Here is a 16,464-nt window from a genome sequence, read left to right as displayed (position 1 = left end):
ACGGCACTGAAATCATTCTTAAAAAAGGAAGATGTGTTCGGAGTTTGGCCGACCGGATACGGCAAAAGTTTAATCTATCAACTATCCTATTGCGTGCAGAGGGAATTTGAAAGACAACCATTTATCCCACCCCTCGGATTGAGCTCTGTCAATGGTGAGTTCCCAGACCCAACATCTTGATGTGGGTCTGGCTTGTCAGGCTAGAGGGGAACTGCAGAGCACTGGAACACACCGCAGAGACTACAGCCGACGGCTAAGTACCACGTACGTTCTGTTCCAGCGTGAGAGGAAATAACTCTCTATACCAGCAAACAGCTGTAATCTATTCGACTTTCAAAAAGGGAAACCGGATACAAACGCTGCTATGATACCCACATAAACAGCGTTTGCTCAATTCAGCAGCAGCAGAACCGAACAGAGCCTATGGTTCCTCTGCTTACTTACCCTCAGGATGACAGCGGACACCGGGAGATGGCTAACCAGACTGTCCATTTCCCGGGCTGTCATCCGTTCTCTCTGCAAGGAATTCTCCCTGCGGTGGGAGCAGGGTGGCCGATCAGATGGACTGGCAGTTCAGCCAACGGCTGACCGCGGCCGACGCGGATTAAAAGGCCGACCCGTGGCGACAGTGCGGGACACACTGCACAAACTAACTTAACTCTGTCTTCGGCCAGATTTTGTCACTGCGAATGCACCGTACAAAACTTTACGGGTGTGTAGTTGAGATGAAAACGAAGGCTAAGATTGGAGACGGGTGTGGTCCAAGCAAGGGCCCCTGAAGTAGGGAGGTAGGAAGTAGGGAAGGCCCCCCCTACACACACACTTTACGCCCCTGGCCCGATTTGCTGTCGTGGCTGGTGTGATTCTCTAGTTGATATGAAAATATTGATTATAGCAGCTTTAAATATACTGAACCCTAAAATCTTCCATAACTGATCATGAAGCAACAATGTTAAGCAGAAGTGTATGTTATGCTGTACTACACATTTGTTCTGTTTAGCTCTTGCACCATCTTTGCCCTGAGGGGCGAACATATGGCTTTCCCATATGGAAATAAGAAGATGAAAAGCTCCTCAAAATAACATTAGAATGCTCTCTTTGTGTTTTGGGAGTGCTGGCTTTGGCCAATAATCTCTCCAGTTAGGGCTACTGTACTGTGTACATGACAGCTCATCTGCATACATATAGGGCTTGATGGTGGCTCTCAGGGAAAGGCCATTGTAGTCATTAAATTAATCCGCTGACTATAGTGGTGGAGATGATCCACGAGAATAGCATGCAGCCTCAACTGTGTATGCAAAACCACATAGCACACTGTCAGAAATAAAACATAAAACCTGGAAATTTAATGACATATGTACATAGTCCTAAAAGAATCCCCAAAAAATGTGCGCAGCCCGAAACTCCTGACACAATTGGGTTGGGGTTTAGTTTGTGTTGCCTTTGGTGCCTGGAATCGCAGAAATTAATGTCCACAGCCTTGTGTGCTTCTAATATTGAGATCACTTTTGCCATCACTGGTTTTGTCTGTTCTGTCCCTTGTCCATTACCACATGTCCAGATGGTTTATCTGGAAGGAACACAGGATGTTAAATCTGTCATTCTCAACCACCCATTGTTGGGTCTCCCATCTGCATGTGCTGCTGTATGTTTAGTATGTGGATGTTAGTTTTGGCTCTAGATGGTTCTGCAATTGGTAGGTTACTTCACTGCGGTTATGGGTACATGTTAAATGATTGATTGTAGAGTAGGGCATTATACTCTCTATCTAACAAAATAATGGTAGTGACTGAGCAGTGACTGCCACCATGGTTGAACACAAAAAATGACAAAAACTTAAATTTTATCAAAACAAAAACCAAGGAAATATATGTCACATTACTGAAACTATGACTGTCAGTTTTTTCAGCTCCTCCTTTAAGGTTATCCCTGTTTTCATATATTATTACAGGGAAACAGGATCACAAAATGACAGTAGCGCAGTGGTTTACAACCTTTTTCCTTAAAGGAATAGTTTGAATATTTTGAAGTAGGGTTGTATGAGGTACTTATCCATAGTCAGTGTATTACCAACAGTAGGTGGCAGTAGGTGGCAGTCGGCACATCCCAAGTTTGGAGAAACAGACCGGAGTACCAACACGGAAGTAAAGCGATTAACTGTTGTGGATGGGCACTGTTTGGGTCAGACTTTCAGCAGTTAATGAAGAGACAACATATACACTTTTTAAGACCAATGATATTGGACCCACACTTTAACCGTCTCTAATTCAGTCTGTAAATCTGTCTGTTCACTTTTCAGAGCGCCGTCAGTCAAATCCATTCCACTTGAGGAATGGATTTACAAATATAGATAAACAAATTAAACTCCGTTCCGTGTTGTAGCTACAGCTTTGACTTCTACACTGCTGCTTCCTCAAATCAATTCCACTTGGCTCATCAGAGTCTATATCAATTAAACTCTATTCTGTGTTTTTATTACTCGAGCATGCTGCACTCCCGCGACATAGCAAGGTAAACAAAGCATCATATCATATCTGGTGGGTCTGCTGTATGCTCACATACTGTCACTAAACAAGCTGGTATTTAAGTGAATGTTCATCATTTGTTCGCCTGTTGCTTTTAGAGGCATCATGTAGTCTTTGTTGCAGCATTGAATTGTATTTACAATTACACTATGTTGTTAGAACTAGCTAGCTACCGTAATGTTAATAACAATCAACCAGTGTTAGCAGCTCTTTATTATCGTTATTCTCACTGACTAGCAACATTGTTGTCTGTGTGTGTGTGTGTGTGTGTGTGTGTGTGTGTGTGTGTGTGTGTGTGTGTGTGTGTGTTTAGCCAGCCAAGCCAACCATCATGGCAGAAAAAGAAAGACAGACATCAGAACATTTTTTAGTGCACCGAAACGCTAAGTAAGAACCCTATAGCCTATTATTTCAAAGAATAAAATTGAAAATATGTCCACATAATGTCCATAAGAAATGGAGTGTTGCATGTGTCACATCAGAGCAGGAGACAACAAGTAGCACACAAACAGTTAGGCAGGCACAGGCAGTCTCGGTAAGTTTGAGTTTTTGTTTGACAACATAATGAAAAGTTCTCTCTCAACTTAAACTGATTTGATTAGGGCCAGTGTTGCGCAAGTTACTCAGGAAGTGTAATAAGTTTACTCCTTTAAAAAGTAATAATATTTCTTTACTTATTACTTGGTATAAAAAGTAATTAATTATGTTACTCGTTATATTACTATAGTACTTTTTTTTTTAATTAAAAAGTGATGTACAGCCTGTTTAGCAGCTGCTTTAGGAACTGAATCCACTTTTTGGAACAATAACCTTTCAGAGAAAATCAAGGGTTAGGTGATAAGAAAGCTATCTCGATGATTCCCCTCCGCTTCGTCCAACAACTGGGCAGTTGATATGGGGAATAAAAGGCAAGAGCACTGGCCAGCGCACGTCACTCAAGGCTATAAAAGCAATTGTTTAATTAAACGGCACCAGAATACAGAAAATGGCATCTACCTGAGTAAAAAAAAATTACACAGACTATGAATAAGTACCCCACTTCAAAAGATCAAAATCCAGTGGGCTTTTTTTCCCCTGACATTATCCATTGTTCTATTAGGTCTGCTTGTTTGAACTGCGTACTTTTCTAATGCAGGACGAGGCTGTTAAGCAGAGAAGGAAGGCTCTGTGAATATAGCTTGTGTTCAGGTCTTCACTGTGCCCTTATCCTGTGACTACATAATAATCCTTACTTTAAAAATAACGAATGAAATGCTGAAATAAAGGCCAACTGTATATTTAAAAATCTTACACCCCTTAAAATCAAGTAGCCCTCGGGACCCCCCCGTGAAGCTCTGGTGACCCCCCAGGTTGAAGAGCAGTGGTATAGAGTAATGGGAAAAAAACAACAAAGACAGGAGAACAGACAGTACTGTTGAGGCCTACTACACTAGGCTCGAGAATTAGTCTTCCACAATGTACTCCTTTCACTGTCCACACAATTATTTATGCTGCTTCAGAATAAAATACAGTACTTCAGAACAAGAACATTGTATAACTGGAGGCAGTGTGGCAACATGCAAGTACCAACTGTACTATAAATGAATGGTTGTTACACAAATTACACAATTACTTCACTGAAGCCCACATCCACAGGCTTTCTTGACTGAACCACTGGAGAAGATGATTGCAGTCTCTGTTTGAAAGTGCACTCCATGTTACTGTGTCAAAACAAAAAAGCACATTGTCTATAACATACAAGGTCCAACCTACAATTAGAGGATAACAAAGCAACAGAGAGATGTCTCATTCCTCCACTCTCTCCCCTCTTTGCTGGCCAACCCCTGCCTCTAAACCTCATTTCACCCAGCCCTGGCACAAGCAAAAGATCTGTGTATAGACTGAGTGGAGTGTACTCATTATAGACGATTAGGTCTGAACACTTCCAACCAAAAGAAAAAGACACAGCAAGGTACAGAAAGCGCGTGTGTGTGTGTGTGTGTGTGTGTGTGTGTGTGTGTGTGTGTGTGTGTGTGTGTGTGTGTGTGTGTGTGTGCGTGTGCGGTGTTGGTGGTGAGGAGGCTTAACAAGCTTATTTAGGTGATGGATGCAATCTGACAGCGAGGGAGAGAGTATATAGGAACCATCTGTTCAAGAAAAAGAGAGATTTACCCAACAGTACTTAGTTTAGCTTGTATTCGACATAGATGATTCGGTGTATATCTAACAGGATAAGACAAACCAAATATACTTTAGTAATCTACCATACATACTGTATATATGCTTGATTTGAAGGTGTGTCTACTTTGACTGATCAGTGCGATGTGTGAGTACAAAGCTGAAACTGGTCCTTCATTAGTTCAATATCTTCATAAACACCCTGCATGCCAAACAAACCACCTTTTCTACTTGATGTCGTTCAGGTCCTCCCACAAGTGTGTATTTACAGTACATAGCTGTGATGAAACGATTACCTCAACACCGCAGTTACAATATGGAGCCCAGGATTACATTTATTAGACAATGCACTTAACCGTCAAAAACTCTGGTTGTAACATTTATGAGCACGCAGCAAGGATAGAAGCTTCATTTTGAGAGATTCTGTCATTAAAAACACATGAATGCAAAACAAGCTAATTCAGAAGATAGCTGGCAGACACCCAGCACAATTAGAATTGTATAAAGCAAATGATTGCAAGTGCCAAAAAGAAAAGTAGAAATAAAATGAGAAATATTTACTTTGTCATTAGAGTTCCTCATACTTTCAACAAATTAACTTAATTAGCATACAGTAGTTTAGTTCAGGCTACATAGTTTGCAAAAGATTGGGAGTGTAAGACAAGTCATTTGAGTAACCAGCTGTCACAGATGTGGAGAAGGAGCGTATTCAAACAAGTCAGCCGCTGTTTTAACAGCAGGAACCTCTGGATGCTCCATGAGTTGTGTACTTGATACCGCTCACTAACCATGGGAAACTCCTTTGCGTGTCTACTTTTCATATCGTCCTCCAAGCTACCAATAATGACTGCTCTCCAAACTACTTGCGTTGACCCTAATAATAATAATAATAATAATAATAATAATAACGCAAGAGGGGGGTGTATGGATATACAGCATATGTATGTACACGTAAGTGTAGCAGCCCAACTCAGCTCTCAGACTTCACTCCGGGTGCACGATCTGTAGTGCTACTCTAACACTAACTTACAACTGGCAGCCTCTATTTCATGCTGGTGGGATTCTTAGATTGTGTTTCTGAAAGTTAAGACCATATTTCCCACAAACGCTTGCATCTAGTTGTGAAAAGGATGACATATCCACTTCTTTTGTATCGGTGAGAGAGTTTGCTTTCTTTTTAAGTAACTATTACCTATAACCTGCTAGAAAACTGTCTATAAATAAATGCATTCATTTATTGATGTTAAAAGAAACCCACATTCAACCAAAACCGTCCCATGGCTGTTTCTGATCATCTGTGTGTACCCGTTTATGAGTATTTGGGGCTCTGATCCGACCTGAACCCTTTCCACTTCCCTCTGGAATGCAAAACATTTTTACAGTACTCCCTGATCTGCCAAACTGGGATTTAGAGCTGCCCTGGATGTGCTGGTGAAATCTGGGGCAGCGGAGCTACAATACAGCGCTACACAGAGCACAGCAGTATGCTAATGATTGGAGGAGTTTGTTTGTGACAGCACAGACACCTGTTTGAATACTGGCCGTAATATTCTCTTTACCAAGTTGAGACTTGGAGTTAAGAAATGACCACTGATATGATGAAAGATTACATTCTGACCACAACTAAAGAAATACAGTGTTGAGACATGCAACTTTATCTTATTTAATTGAAGGCCAAAGGGTATGGCATTATATATGTGCCTCATTCCTGAGCGAGTAATTGTATGTTTTGAGCACAGAGAACTATATTTTGCAAGCACATTACATTGCATTTTGAACAGAAATTAACACTCGCAAAACATAATTTAGTTTGAGTAAACAAAAACCTATTCCGTGCACAATAAACATATTTGCATGTCTTTCTCTGCTCGCAGGTAGACGCCGCTGCGCTCCGGTCATGTCTCCCTCGCTCTCAACCTCTTTTTGTTTCCTGCTACTTGCAATCTAATTGGAGACGAACAGCCAACCAGAATTGACCTTTAATTCTCCGATTGGTTGGTTTTGTGGCACACTTGTAACACTGTGAAAATTTGAGCGAGTGTGTCAAGAGTTGAGCACGCAGAGTGAGGGGTTGAGAGCGAGGGAGACATGACCGAAGCGCAGCAGCATCTACCTGCGAGCAGAGAAAGACATACAAATACATTTATTGTGTACGGAATAGGTTTTTGTTTAATTTCTGTTCAAAATTCAATGTGATGTGCTTGCAAAATATAGCTTTAGCTCAGGAATGAGACACATATATAACGCCATAAAAAGGGCACCCCAGCATTGAATGGGGATAATGGGACATAATAACTGCTAATTCTGTATGTATTATGTATGTATGTATGTATGTATGTGTTTTATTAAGTTTTAATGTCCCATAATGTTCTGAATTGCTGTTTTACAGGCTTTTCCACCCTTACACATCAATACAATTCCAGTATAGACACTAATCCCCTGAGAATAAACACTTTAAATACTGTTTATCTGCAGCTTCAATATAAAAACTGTTTTAAAGTGATATTGATTTTACCCTCACAGTGATTGCCAAGCCAAACACAGAACAAGGTTACACAGGAGGACAGTGACATGATAAAACACACATCTGTGACATGTGAACACCCAATCTCTGACTAGTTTTACTTTTATCTTAGCATTATTACTCAAATATTACTGCAGTCACTCTGAGCTTTTCTGAACTACTGTATACAATTTAGTGTGTGTATCAATGTGTAAGTGTGGCACAGGGGTGCTTGTACGCCTTTTGATATCTTTTCATTTTTCCTTATCACTTATGTTGTTGAAAGCCTGGTTTCCAACCTATGTGTATATGTTATCAGTGTCTTTTCAACATATAATGAAAAAACTCTCTTAACTGCTAAATGTCGCTGTCAGTAAGATGTATTGTCTGCCCACTTTAGCCTGGAGTTAAGGTGATGGAGCAGCAATACTAATGGAGCCTTTGTTGCAGTATCACTCTTGCTTTTATGTCTTTAACAAGACACCGAAATTGATATTGCTTAGTAACTTTTTCTGCTTTACACAAATCGGACATTATTTACTTGAATGAGCCTCTGTTTTTTTCTTATCACAGTCTTCTGATTGATATATTTCACACTAGTGATAGATGGAAATCATTTCAAGCATCAATAAAAAAAATTATCACTTGATTACCTTCTTCATTTTACCTGTTAAACCAATTTTCGGAAAATCTTCATGATACGGATACCAAGTCTCTGTTAATACTTTTATTTCTGGCTAAAACATGTATCCAACGGTCAGCATGTGGTTATCACAGATACCGGCTCCTCTCCCTCTGGAGAAACTGACTTGTGACTTCAATCATAATTTGCACAAATTCTGTCGACTTTGGAGACCGTTCCTTCCTGAGAGTCTGACCTACTTGTGTTTGGTTTAATCTCTATGTACTTTTCTTTATATTTCCTGTACAGTCCAAGTTTGTAATCATATTTATATCTGTCCCTTAATTTTAAAAGAATGGTTTGTTGGTTACACACCTTGACATAACAGTATTTTTGTGTATGTGACCAAAACAGGAATAAAACCTCTGACCGAGCCATGCTGTAATCATTAAGTAAACCAACACCGTCTGCAACTCATAACCCGCTCCGTCATTACTTTCTTTTACTTAAAAAAAGTTGTTCTGATCCCCCACCTTGAAACTCTTGAGCTATTTGGAAAATCTCTTGTTTACCCCTTAAGGCTTAATAAATACCCAGTATAATAGAGAATACTGAGAATAAATCATCCTCTCCTTATGGTCCTTTAGTTTGTTGCTTGGGAAGAACTTAACATGTTTGAAAATCTTCTATACGTGATTAGAACTTTTACTGACCGTTCTCTCTTAGACTGGATAGCTGTTCAAAAGGAGCCTTTACCACTGTGTGACTATTGTTAAACTGTAACCTACTGTTTTCTTCTTTTTCTGGGGGTAAAAAGTTAAGCCTGCTAGCCTTTTCCTTTCACATATGAGAGCAACCAAGAATAAAATCCAAGGAACGTCTGGAGATGAATTCCACACAAGCCAAAAAAAAGAAAACCCTAACCCTCAGTAACTGTTTTTTGTGTTGATGAGAAATGGTTAAAGGAATACGCCACCGTTTGTTGAAATAGGGTTATTCACCGTCTCCTCTATATTTATATAGGTGGGCAAACGCATTTTTGTCTCAGTGCATGCATTGTCTTAGTCCAGCAGCGCCACCGCTAGCTTAGCTTAGCGTAGTGAATGGAATCCTATGTTGTCGGTTAGCATGTCGTGAGTAAAAGTGACCCAACAATGACAAAAACAAAACCTTATTACTTCTTGTGGCCTGCGTATTCACGAGTACAAATAGCAATGCAGATTAAGACTAGACAACTTCCTAGGCAGATATTGACTTGGGACTATATTGGGTGGAAGTAGGCTACAGCCAAAGCACTGCTACTTGGGCACAGAGATATCACGCAGCACCTGAAAAACCCCAACTTCCGTCAACATACCGGCGTGAATATTAGTTGGCCATTTTTCCTACAGCAGACAGTGAATGGCGATGAACATGGCGGATTTTGTGAGAGACGAAGAGGATGACTTCTCAAGATCCAGAAGCATACCTCTATGAACCAGAGTTTTCAGAAGAGGAGATGCGTGCTTTGGAAATAGAACGACAGGAGGAGGTGGTCGCGATCGCTCAACAGCCCGAGGACGTGAGGATGAGAGTCAACACGATCTGGTGGTGTGAGTGTGGGGGAATATGCCAACATATGCCGACTGAAATGAGCGTGCCTGCAGTTGTGTCACAGCTACCGAGGATTTCTCGGCGTTGATCCATCCTGCAGTCCTCAACTTTTTTTTTGGTGCGATAAAGTCAACTGGAAAAAAACGCTGAATGGACCCAATAAACAGCTGTCCACAGAGTAAGTGATTATTGTAAACATGACGCATGGTTATTTTACGGGATAGATTGACCCTTATTAGACCTGTACTCAAACAGAGTTGCTGCATGATATCTATGCACCCGAGTAGCAGTGCTTCCACCCAATATAGTCCCAAATCAATATCTGCCTAGGAAGTTATCTAGTCTTAATCTGCATTGCCATTTGTACTCGTGAATACGCAGGCCACCATAAGTAATTAGGTTTTGTTTTTGTTGTTGTTGGGTCACTTTTACTTACGACATGCTAACCGGCACCATAGGATTCCATTCACTACGCTAAGCTAAGCTAGCGGCGGCGCTGCCGGACTAAGACAATGCATGCACTGAGACAAAAATGTGTTTGCCCACCTATATAAATATAGAGGAGACGGTGAATAACCCTATTTCAACAAACGGTGGTGTTCCTTTAAACTTATTCCAGGAAAAGGTCTTAGAGCAGTAATCCCTTCCAACATCTTGACCTTAACCTTCACTGGTGATTGTGAAACTTGACAGGAAGAAAAATACCTACTCCTGTTACATTATGCTACTCCCATTCTTTTCACTATAACCTAAAGCAGAATCACCAAAATGCAACCTAGGGTCTTTTTATGAATGTACCCGAGTCAAACTTTTGTTTAAAAGCATAATTAGGATGGAAACGCCACTTTTAAGATTTACCGTATTTTCGTTTTTCGGTCAAATGGCCTTTTGAATGGGAGTGCTAGGGGCACTTCTATGATAGCATCAAAATAGCTATTTTTAAAATACTAAGAAGGCTCGACACAACATGAAACTTTGCTCCAAGTATCACCAGGGGCTCTACACATGAACTCGAGCATTGAGAACATTGTTTGTGTACACAGAGTTTACTAAAAAGAAAGGTTTTGAACAAGTCACTGTAGCTGTTGTTTTTCCGGTCGCCGTCCATTTCACAAGTAAAAAATAATCGAGGGAGCTGTGGAAAGCTCCTAAAGCTTAGTTCCATATAAATGCACGGATAATTTATTGTTTTGTCGTTAGTGAAAAACAATATTGACCTAGTTGAAAAAGGAGCCTCATATAAGAATGACATTTCCTCCTATGGAGTCCGTTCATTCGCATTCAGAGATCAACACTTTTTGACTGAGAAAATGGCGGATAGCGTAAACAACTGCTAACGTGAGTTGCTTAAAACCTTTCTTTTTAGTAGACTCTGTGTACACAAACAATGTTCTCAATGCTGGAGTTCATGTGTAGAGCCCCTGGTGATACTTAGAGCAAAGTGTCATGTTGTGTCGAGCCTTAGTGTTTTAAAAATAGTGCGATCATAGAAGTGCCCCTAGCACTCCCATTCAAAAGGCCATTTGACCGAAAACGAGAATACGGTAAATCTTAAAAGTGGCGTTTCTGTCCTAATTATGCTTTTAAACCCAAGTTTGACTCGGGTACATTCACATAAAGACCCTAGGTTGCATTTTGGCGAGAGTTACGCTTTAAAGCTACAGGCCAATAACACCATCAAGGGACCAAACCTCCAGAGATGCTTCATTGACAATAAATTGGATGCTGACTTTAAATTTCAGCTTTTGAGCTTAACATTTTCCACTATGGTAACAAGCACAAGCAAGACAATGTCCGTTATTGATAGGGATTTAACGATGCATCGTGAATCAGTTAAAAATCTAAATCTATTTAAATGTGTAAAGATTACAACCGGTTGAGATAAAAAAATTAAAAAAAGAATCGCGATGCAATTTTTAAACAGCCTGGGGCGTCACGCTAGTTAACATACAGCAGGTAACGTTAGCCTACCGTAAGCTAGTAACGTTAGCTGGCTTAAACACGGTTAAAATGCAGACAGCGAAGCGGTGTAAAGTGTGTTTGTATTTCACTGGAAAGGATTCCAACACCGGGACGTTCAGCAGTCTGCAGCTAAAGACAGAGGAGACTAGCTTGTGACTAGCTTTGAGACAGCATGGACACAGCCGCTGTAGTCTACATCTACTTCGTATTTCACTCTTTTTGGCCAGATGTCCATTACATTCCTTCCTTCTTTATGTTGAAATTTTCAACTCAGGTTGATATATATATATTTTTTTTAAGATTAATTTTTTGGCCATTTTTGGCCTTTATTTCGATAGGAGAGTTTTCTGTTTTCTGTTGCACGACTAAAACAATTTTGGAACGTACACGTTCCACCAGAACAAGTTCCTTCCTGAGGCTATTTTGCAGAGGCACCATGGCTCTGCCCGGTACTTAGCACCGCCCATGATGATTGTGATTGGTTTAAAGAAATGCCAATAAACCAGAGCATGTTTTTCTACCACAATGGAATGCTGTGTGGACTAGCCAGACCCTCCTTTGCAGCGCTGTGGAGGAAGGTCTGGCAAAGCGAGACTACTGCCGCTGTAAACAGAGATGGGACTGGTGTTGCGTTTGAGTATGGCTGTGTAAGCTTGTGTTGCATTCAAAGTTGTTGTAAAATACCCATTTGCAATCTAGTGTTGACGTTTAACAGCAAATGACTGGTAATAAAAAAAATCTTCCTTTAAGTTATTGTCATACATTTTAAATAAATCATTTAAATGTAACCTAATGTAATATGGCCTTAGCATTAGACAAGCCTTTCTTTAATCTTTTTGTTGTTATTTAAGATAAAATACTATTTCAGTTGCACTTTTGATAAAAGGACACATATGCTGTTTTGCACAGTTTATATAAATAAAGGAATATTCTTCAGTCTTTTCATTCTGTTGAAAAAAATCGTGAGAAAATTGTATGGTGAATTTCAAATCGTGAATCATATAGAATCGTGAGTTAAGGTTATCGTTACATCCCTAGTTATTGATGGAGGGAGGTTTCTTTCTTCATAAAACAAGACTGAATATAACATCAGGGATTTCTATATTAAGATGTATCTCCTTGCTTGCTACAATATACAACTGTATCGTACTTCAAGTTTGCCTCACGTAGTATGTTTAGAGAGCATTCACCTAAAGCTTGGGATATAATCTGAACAAAATGTTAAAATTGAAGTACGCAGGGAGACAGAGGGGTAAATGTTGGCCTTGTTCGAACACAGAACGAGTGGTTAACAACAGCTTTATTGTGACACAATGAAAATAAATTCATGGGATTAAATTATCAAAAGGTTTTTAAGTTTATTTATTATGTAGCATTTATGTCTGCCTTAATTTTAGCATTGAATAATTGTCATGTGATGTCTCTCTCTCAGTCTCATGTCTTTTAACTGCAAACAGTTCCAACAGTGAAAAAAACAAATAAGCAATGTATTCTGTGGAATATTTAGGGGTGCAAAAAAACCTGAGCAGAAATTTTTTACGAGTTAGAAAGTTTGTTGGGTCACACTTTCCAAGTATAGTTCAAAAGTCTATGGTACATTTCTATCACTTTTAGCTTTTGGGGGCATGACTTTATCAAAGAGACTTTTGTGACTAACAGAAATGGATTAGCAGCGAGTTAATGGAGTTAAATAACACTGGTGTTGATGAATGGATAGCTAATAGATAGTTTGCTAGTTAAATGCCTGTTAATGATTGAACATCAGTGATAGTGCTTTCCAAAACAATCAGTTGACCAACACAAACCAGATTAGGAGCATTTTAGAATGCATCAAGACTTTTTCTAAACAAAAACAATATTCAGACTTTACATGTATTGACATACATAACACTATGTTTAGTGTGCCACTTTAAGTTCTTGATCACTTGAACTCTGAGCTGACCCACATCTTTTTTAGAGGCACAGATGCGTGATTACATAGTAACCTATTCAGCATACTACTCTTAAGCTAGTGTTACTTTTTAATCGTCCACTGGAGGTCCAATTCCCACCTGGATTTTGCCTATGAGTAGGCTAATTGTAATCAAGCATGCATCCAAGACAAATAGGTTCTGTCCACCAGTTGATATAATTTTTCATCTCATCCTCAGACTCGCCTCAGCAGACCGTCTGGTACTCACCCACTTTGAACTGAGACGTCTGGTCGTCTGGGTCTGCATGCTCCTTCATCAGCATCATATGCAGGATGCCGAAAGAGTTTTGAATGCCGAAGATCGACCCATTGCACCAAGTTGCTGCAAAAACCACCAGCCAGCCGAAACCTCCTTCTGGTGGGACGAATGCGGCTCCGTGGCAGTGCTCTTCCACCTGGACAACCGCCTCCGATTCAGAAGCCGGGGAGAGGGGCGGCTTGCTCCCGGCCTCGATCAGCTGCACGGTGCTGTCCTCCTGCACGATTTTACACTCGCTGCCTGCCGCCTGATCAGCCTTGCTCCTGTCTGCTTCTTGGGGAGCCTCTCTTTGCTCCGTCTGAGAATCTGGCTCCTCCGTCCGGGACCCTCCACTGGACGGATGCGCTTGATTGTCTAGCCCGTTGATTCCCATGCTGTGCTGATGTCTGGTCAGATGGAGAGGTTACTGTGGGCTCTTGGCGCACATGCATGAGATATAGGTCACTGACATAAGAGCACAGATTTGATTGGCTATCTGTCAAAATGTGAAAGAAAGATGAGCCTCCTACACGCTGCTTGTAGCCCAAGTCTGAGCGTCAACTTCAACGAATAAACTCCAACCTGCAAACGTTAAATGTCTCATTCTGGTCGGAGGTCTGTTTTTTTCAGGAATTAGCAAGCACCGCCTAGTTCTCTTTTAAATGTGAAGTGTCACTAGAAACAGCCTACAACCATGTATTTTCTTTTGCTGGCTTCCCTGCTCGGTGCCAACTACGGATCATCAACCTGTGAAAACGTCCGCTCAGTCTCAGCAGCGTGTCGTTCCGTCACACAGTCCGCGCACAGTCCGCAACATCCCCTGGTGATTATAGAAACGATTAAGCGCTCCTCCTCTTTCATCTGATATTTTTTTTGTAAATGTAAAATAGGTAGGCCCGTGTGGGTTCCGGAGGCTGTTTCAACAAAGCTCCGGCCGTCATTCAGTGGCGCGCCTCCACCTCCCTTCCCCGCCCAGTGCCCGGCGGATGGACGGTCCTAACCAATGGCGGAGCTTCAGTACAGTTGTGGGACGAGGTTGCACTTCGTGTCTTATCTGATTCACGTAAAGACCCGAGTACTTCTCGGCTTCAGACCTCGTATAACGACATTAGCCTACTTTCCTCTTCATACTAGACTGGTAGCTAACTAACGCTAATGTCCAGTAGTTAACCGTCGACGGTGGCGTAAACAGTGTCTTCGGTTAGAAAATATATATTTAAGAGGATAAGCTAGCCTAGCATATAGCTAGCTACATTCACTGTGTCATCAAGAGGGGTTTGAGTTGTTTACGTTCATGTAGCCGTTAAATATGTCTCTATTTCACGGTGACAGTTCCAGTAACGTTACTGTGAATGAACGGTTGTTGTTGTTTTTTAGCCGGTGCTTCTTTAATGCCTAAAATATGGTGCTTTAACGCATGTTTTTAATGGTCTACTCCTGTCTCACCTAGCTAGCCTACAGTATTTCCTGTACATACTGTAACGTTACCTCCATGTTCCAGCCCCATTCTGGTCTAACTCCAGCTAAGGTGGTGTTCACAATGCATATAACGTTAGGCCTAGCTACATGAGAGTGTCCACTCTCCTCTGGATTATTATTACACATGGATTTACTGTTGTAGCTGTTGCTATGTGGTTTAATCTATACAATTCATCACTTAATACGCTGATAAAGTATTTATCTATGCAGTTGTCACAAGTGTAGTGGAGTAAAAAGTTCAATATTTGTATTTCACCATATTTTACTGTTTCTAAATGTAGCTAGCACGTGAAGCAGTTCAGCATATTTAATGAAGGAGATGTATACTTAGGTACATGATCCTTGCAATTTTTGAGTTGTATCCACATGGTTGAATGCACTCATTGTAAGTCGCTTTGGATAAAAGGGTCAGCTAAATTGATGCAGGGTTTTCCCTACCATTATAAGGCTTAGGCGCAGCACCCAAGCAGTTTTGGTCACCACCTAAGGCGAATTAATGTAAAATCAATGTGAGCATCAAAACTAACTTAATTACTTTTCTCAGATCTAATAATTGTAGGTGGTCCCAAGTGGACTTCTTTAGCAAGTTTTGCTTTTTGAGTGTTATTAATTGTCTGCTCTAGCTTTTTTTTATGTTTTGGACACAGATATGGTAGTAATAGTCCAAAATGATGTGAAATTGTCAATTCTTTTTATTAAAAAACGTAACATTTTCTTGAAAGAGGCCCCTAAACCCCCAGACCAAATACATGCACCTACATCTTTCACAAACCTAGGGAAAACACTGGTCTGATGTATGTAAAATTTTGATCTGCAAACTATCAAGTGGGTATAATCTAAATGTTGTATAAAATGGAAATACTCAAAGGTACAGGTATTTTAAAATTGTAAATGTATGTGGTTATTTTCATCACTGTCATCATTTACTCACGTAAAACATCTGAATTCTCAAAAACAGTACCATTGGAAATCAGGCTGGGATGATAATTATTTTTTGTTTCTAAACATGTAGGTCAACCGTATACAACTTCCAAACAAAAGATGTTCTGCCTCTCCTAAATTCATCTTTATGAAGTGAGAGAGAGAGTTCCCAGACAGATAATTAAAGTGGGATAATTTCACACTTGAACAGTTTTCAAGTGAGAGACAACTAAAAAATAAAAACACCAGCTTGAGCAGAGATTGCAATATAATCTTTTTTGACATGTGTCGGAGTTGAGATCTCCACTTTTGAGCAAAATTGACATTGTAAGCGTCAAACACTTCATTTTCTGCATTCTGGTGAATTTTCTGCAGCTATTTATGGCGCAAATGTCTTTATTTATGTTGTGGAAATTGTAATAGGTTTTTGGGGTGGGTTACACTAGCCAGTTTTGATTATTGGGGGGTTGTAACCCCCCATCCTCCCATTAA

General features: G+C 40.4%; 1 protein-coding gene across 1 annotated transcript in view; it reads right to left on the bottom strand.

Annotated features, from left to right (window-relative positions):
- The window catches only part of slc16a2 (solute carrier family 16 member 2), a 29,344-nt gene extending 14,249 nt beyond the window's left edge, over nucleotides 1–15,095 (bottom strand). Inside the window, exon 1 of the mRNA XM_078260510.1 lies at nucleotides 13,543–15,095. Within this exon, the coding sequence (XP_078116636.1) occupies nucleotides 13,543–13,966 (424 nt within the window). The 5' untranslated portion in view covers nucleotides 13,967–15,095. The remainder of the gene's footprint in view (nucleotides 1–13,542) is intronic.
- Nucleotides 15,096–16,464: the final 1,369 nt, after the last annotated feature.

This window comes from Sander vitreus, chromosome 10 (genome assembly GCF_031162955.1).
Source record: "Sander vitreus isolate 19-12246 chromosome 10, sanVit1, whole genome shotgun sequence".
Taxonomy (NCBI): Eukaryota; Metazoa; Chordata; class Actinopteri; order Perciformes; family Percidae; genus Sander; species Sander vitreus.
This window is presented reverse-complemented; position numbering and strand designations above follow the sequence as displayed.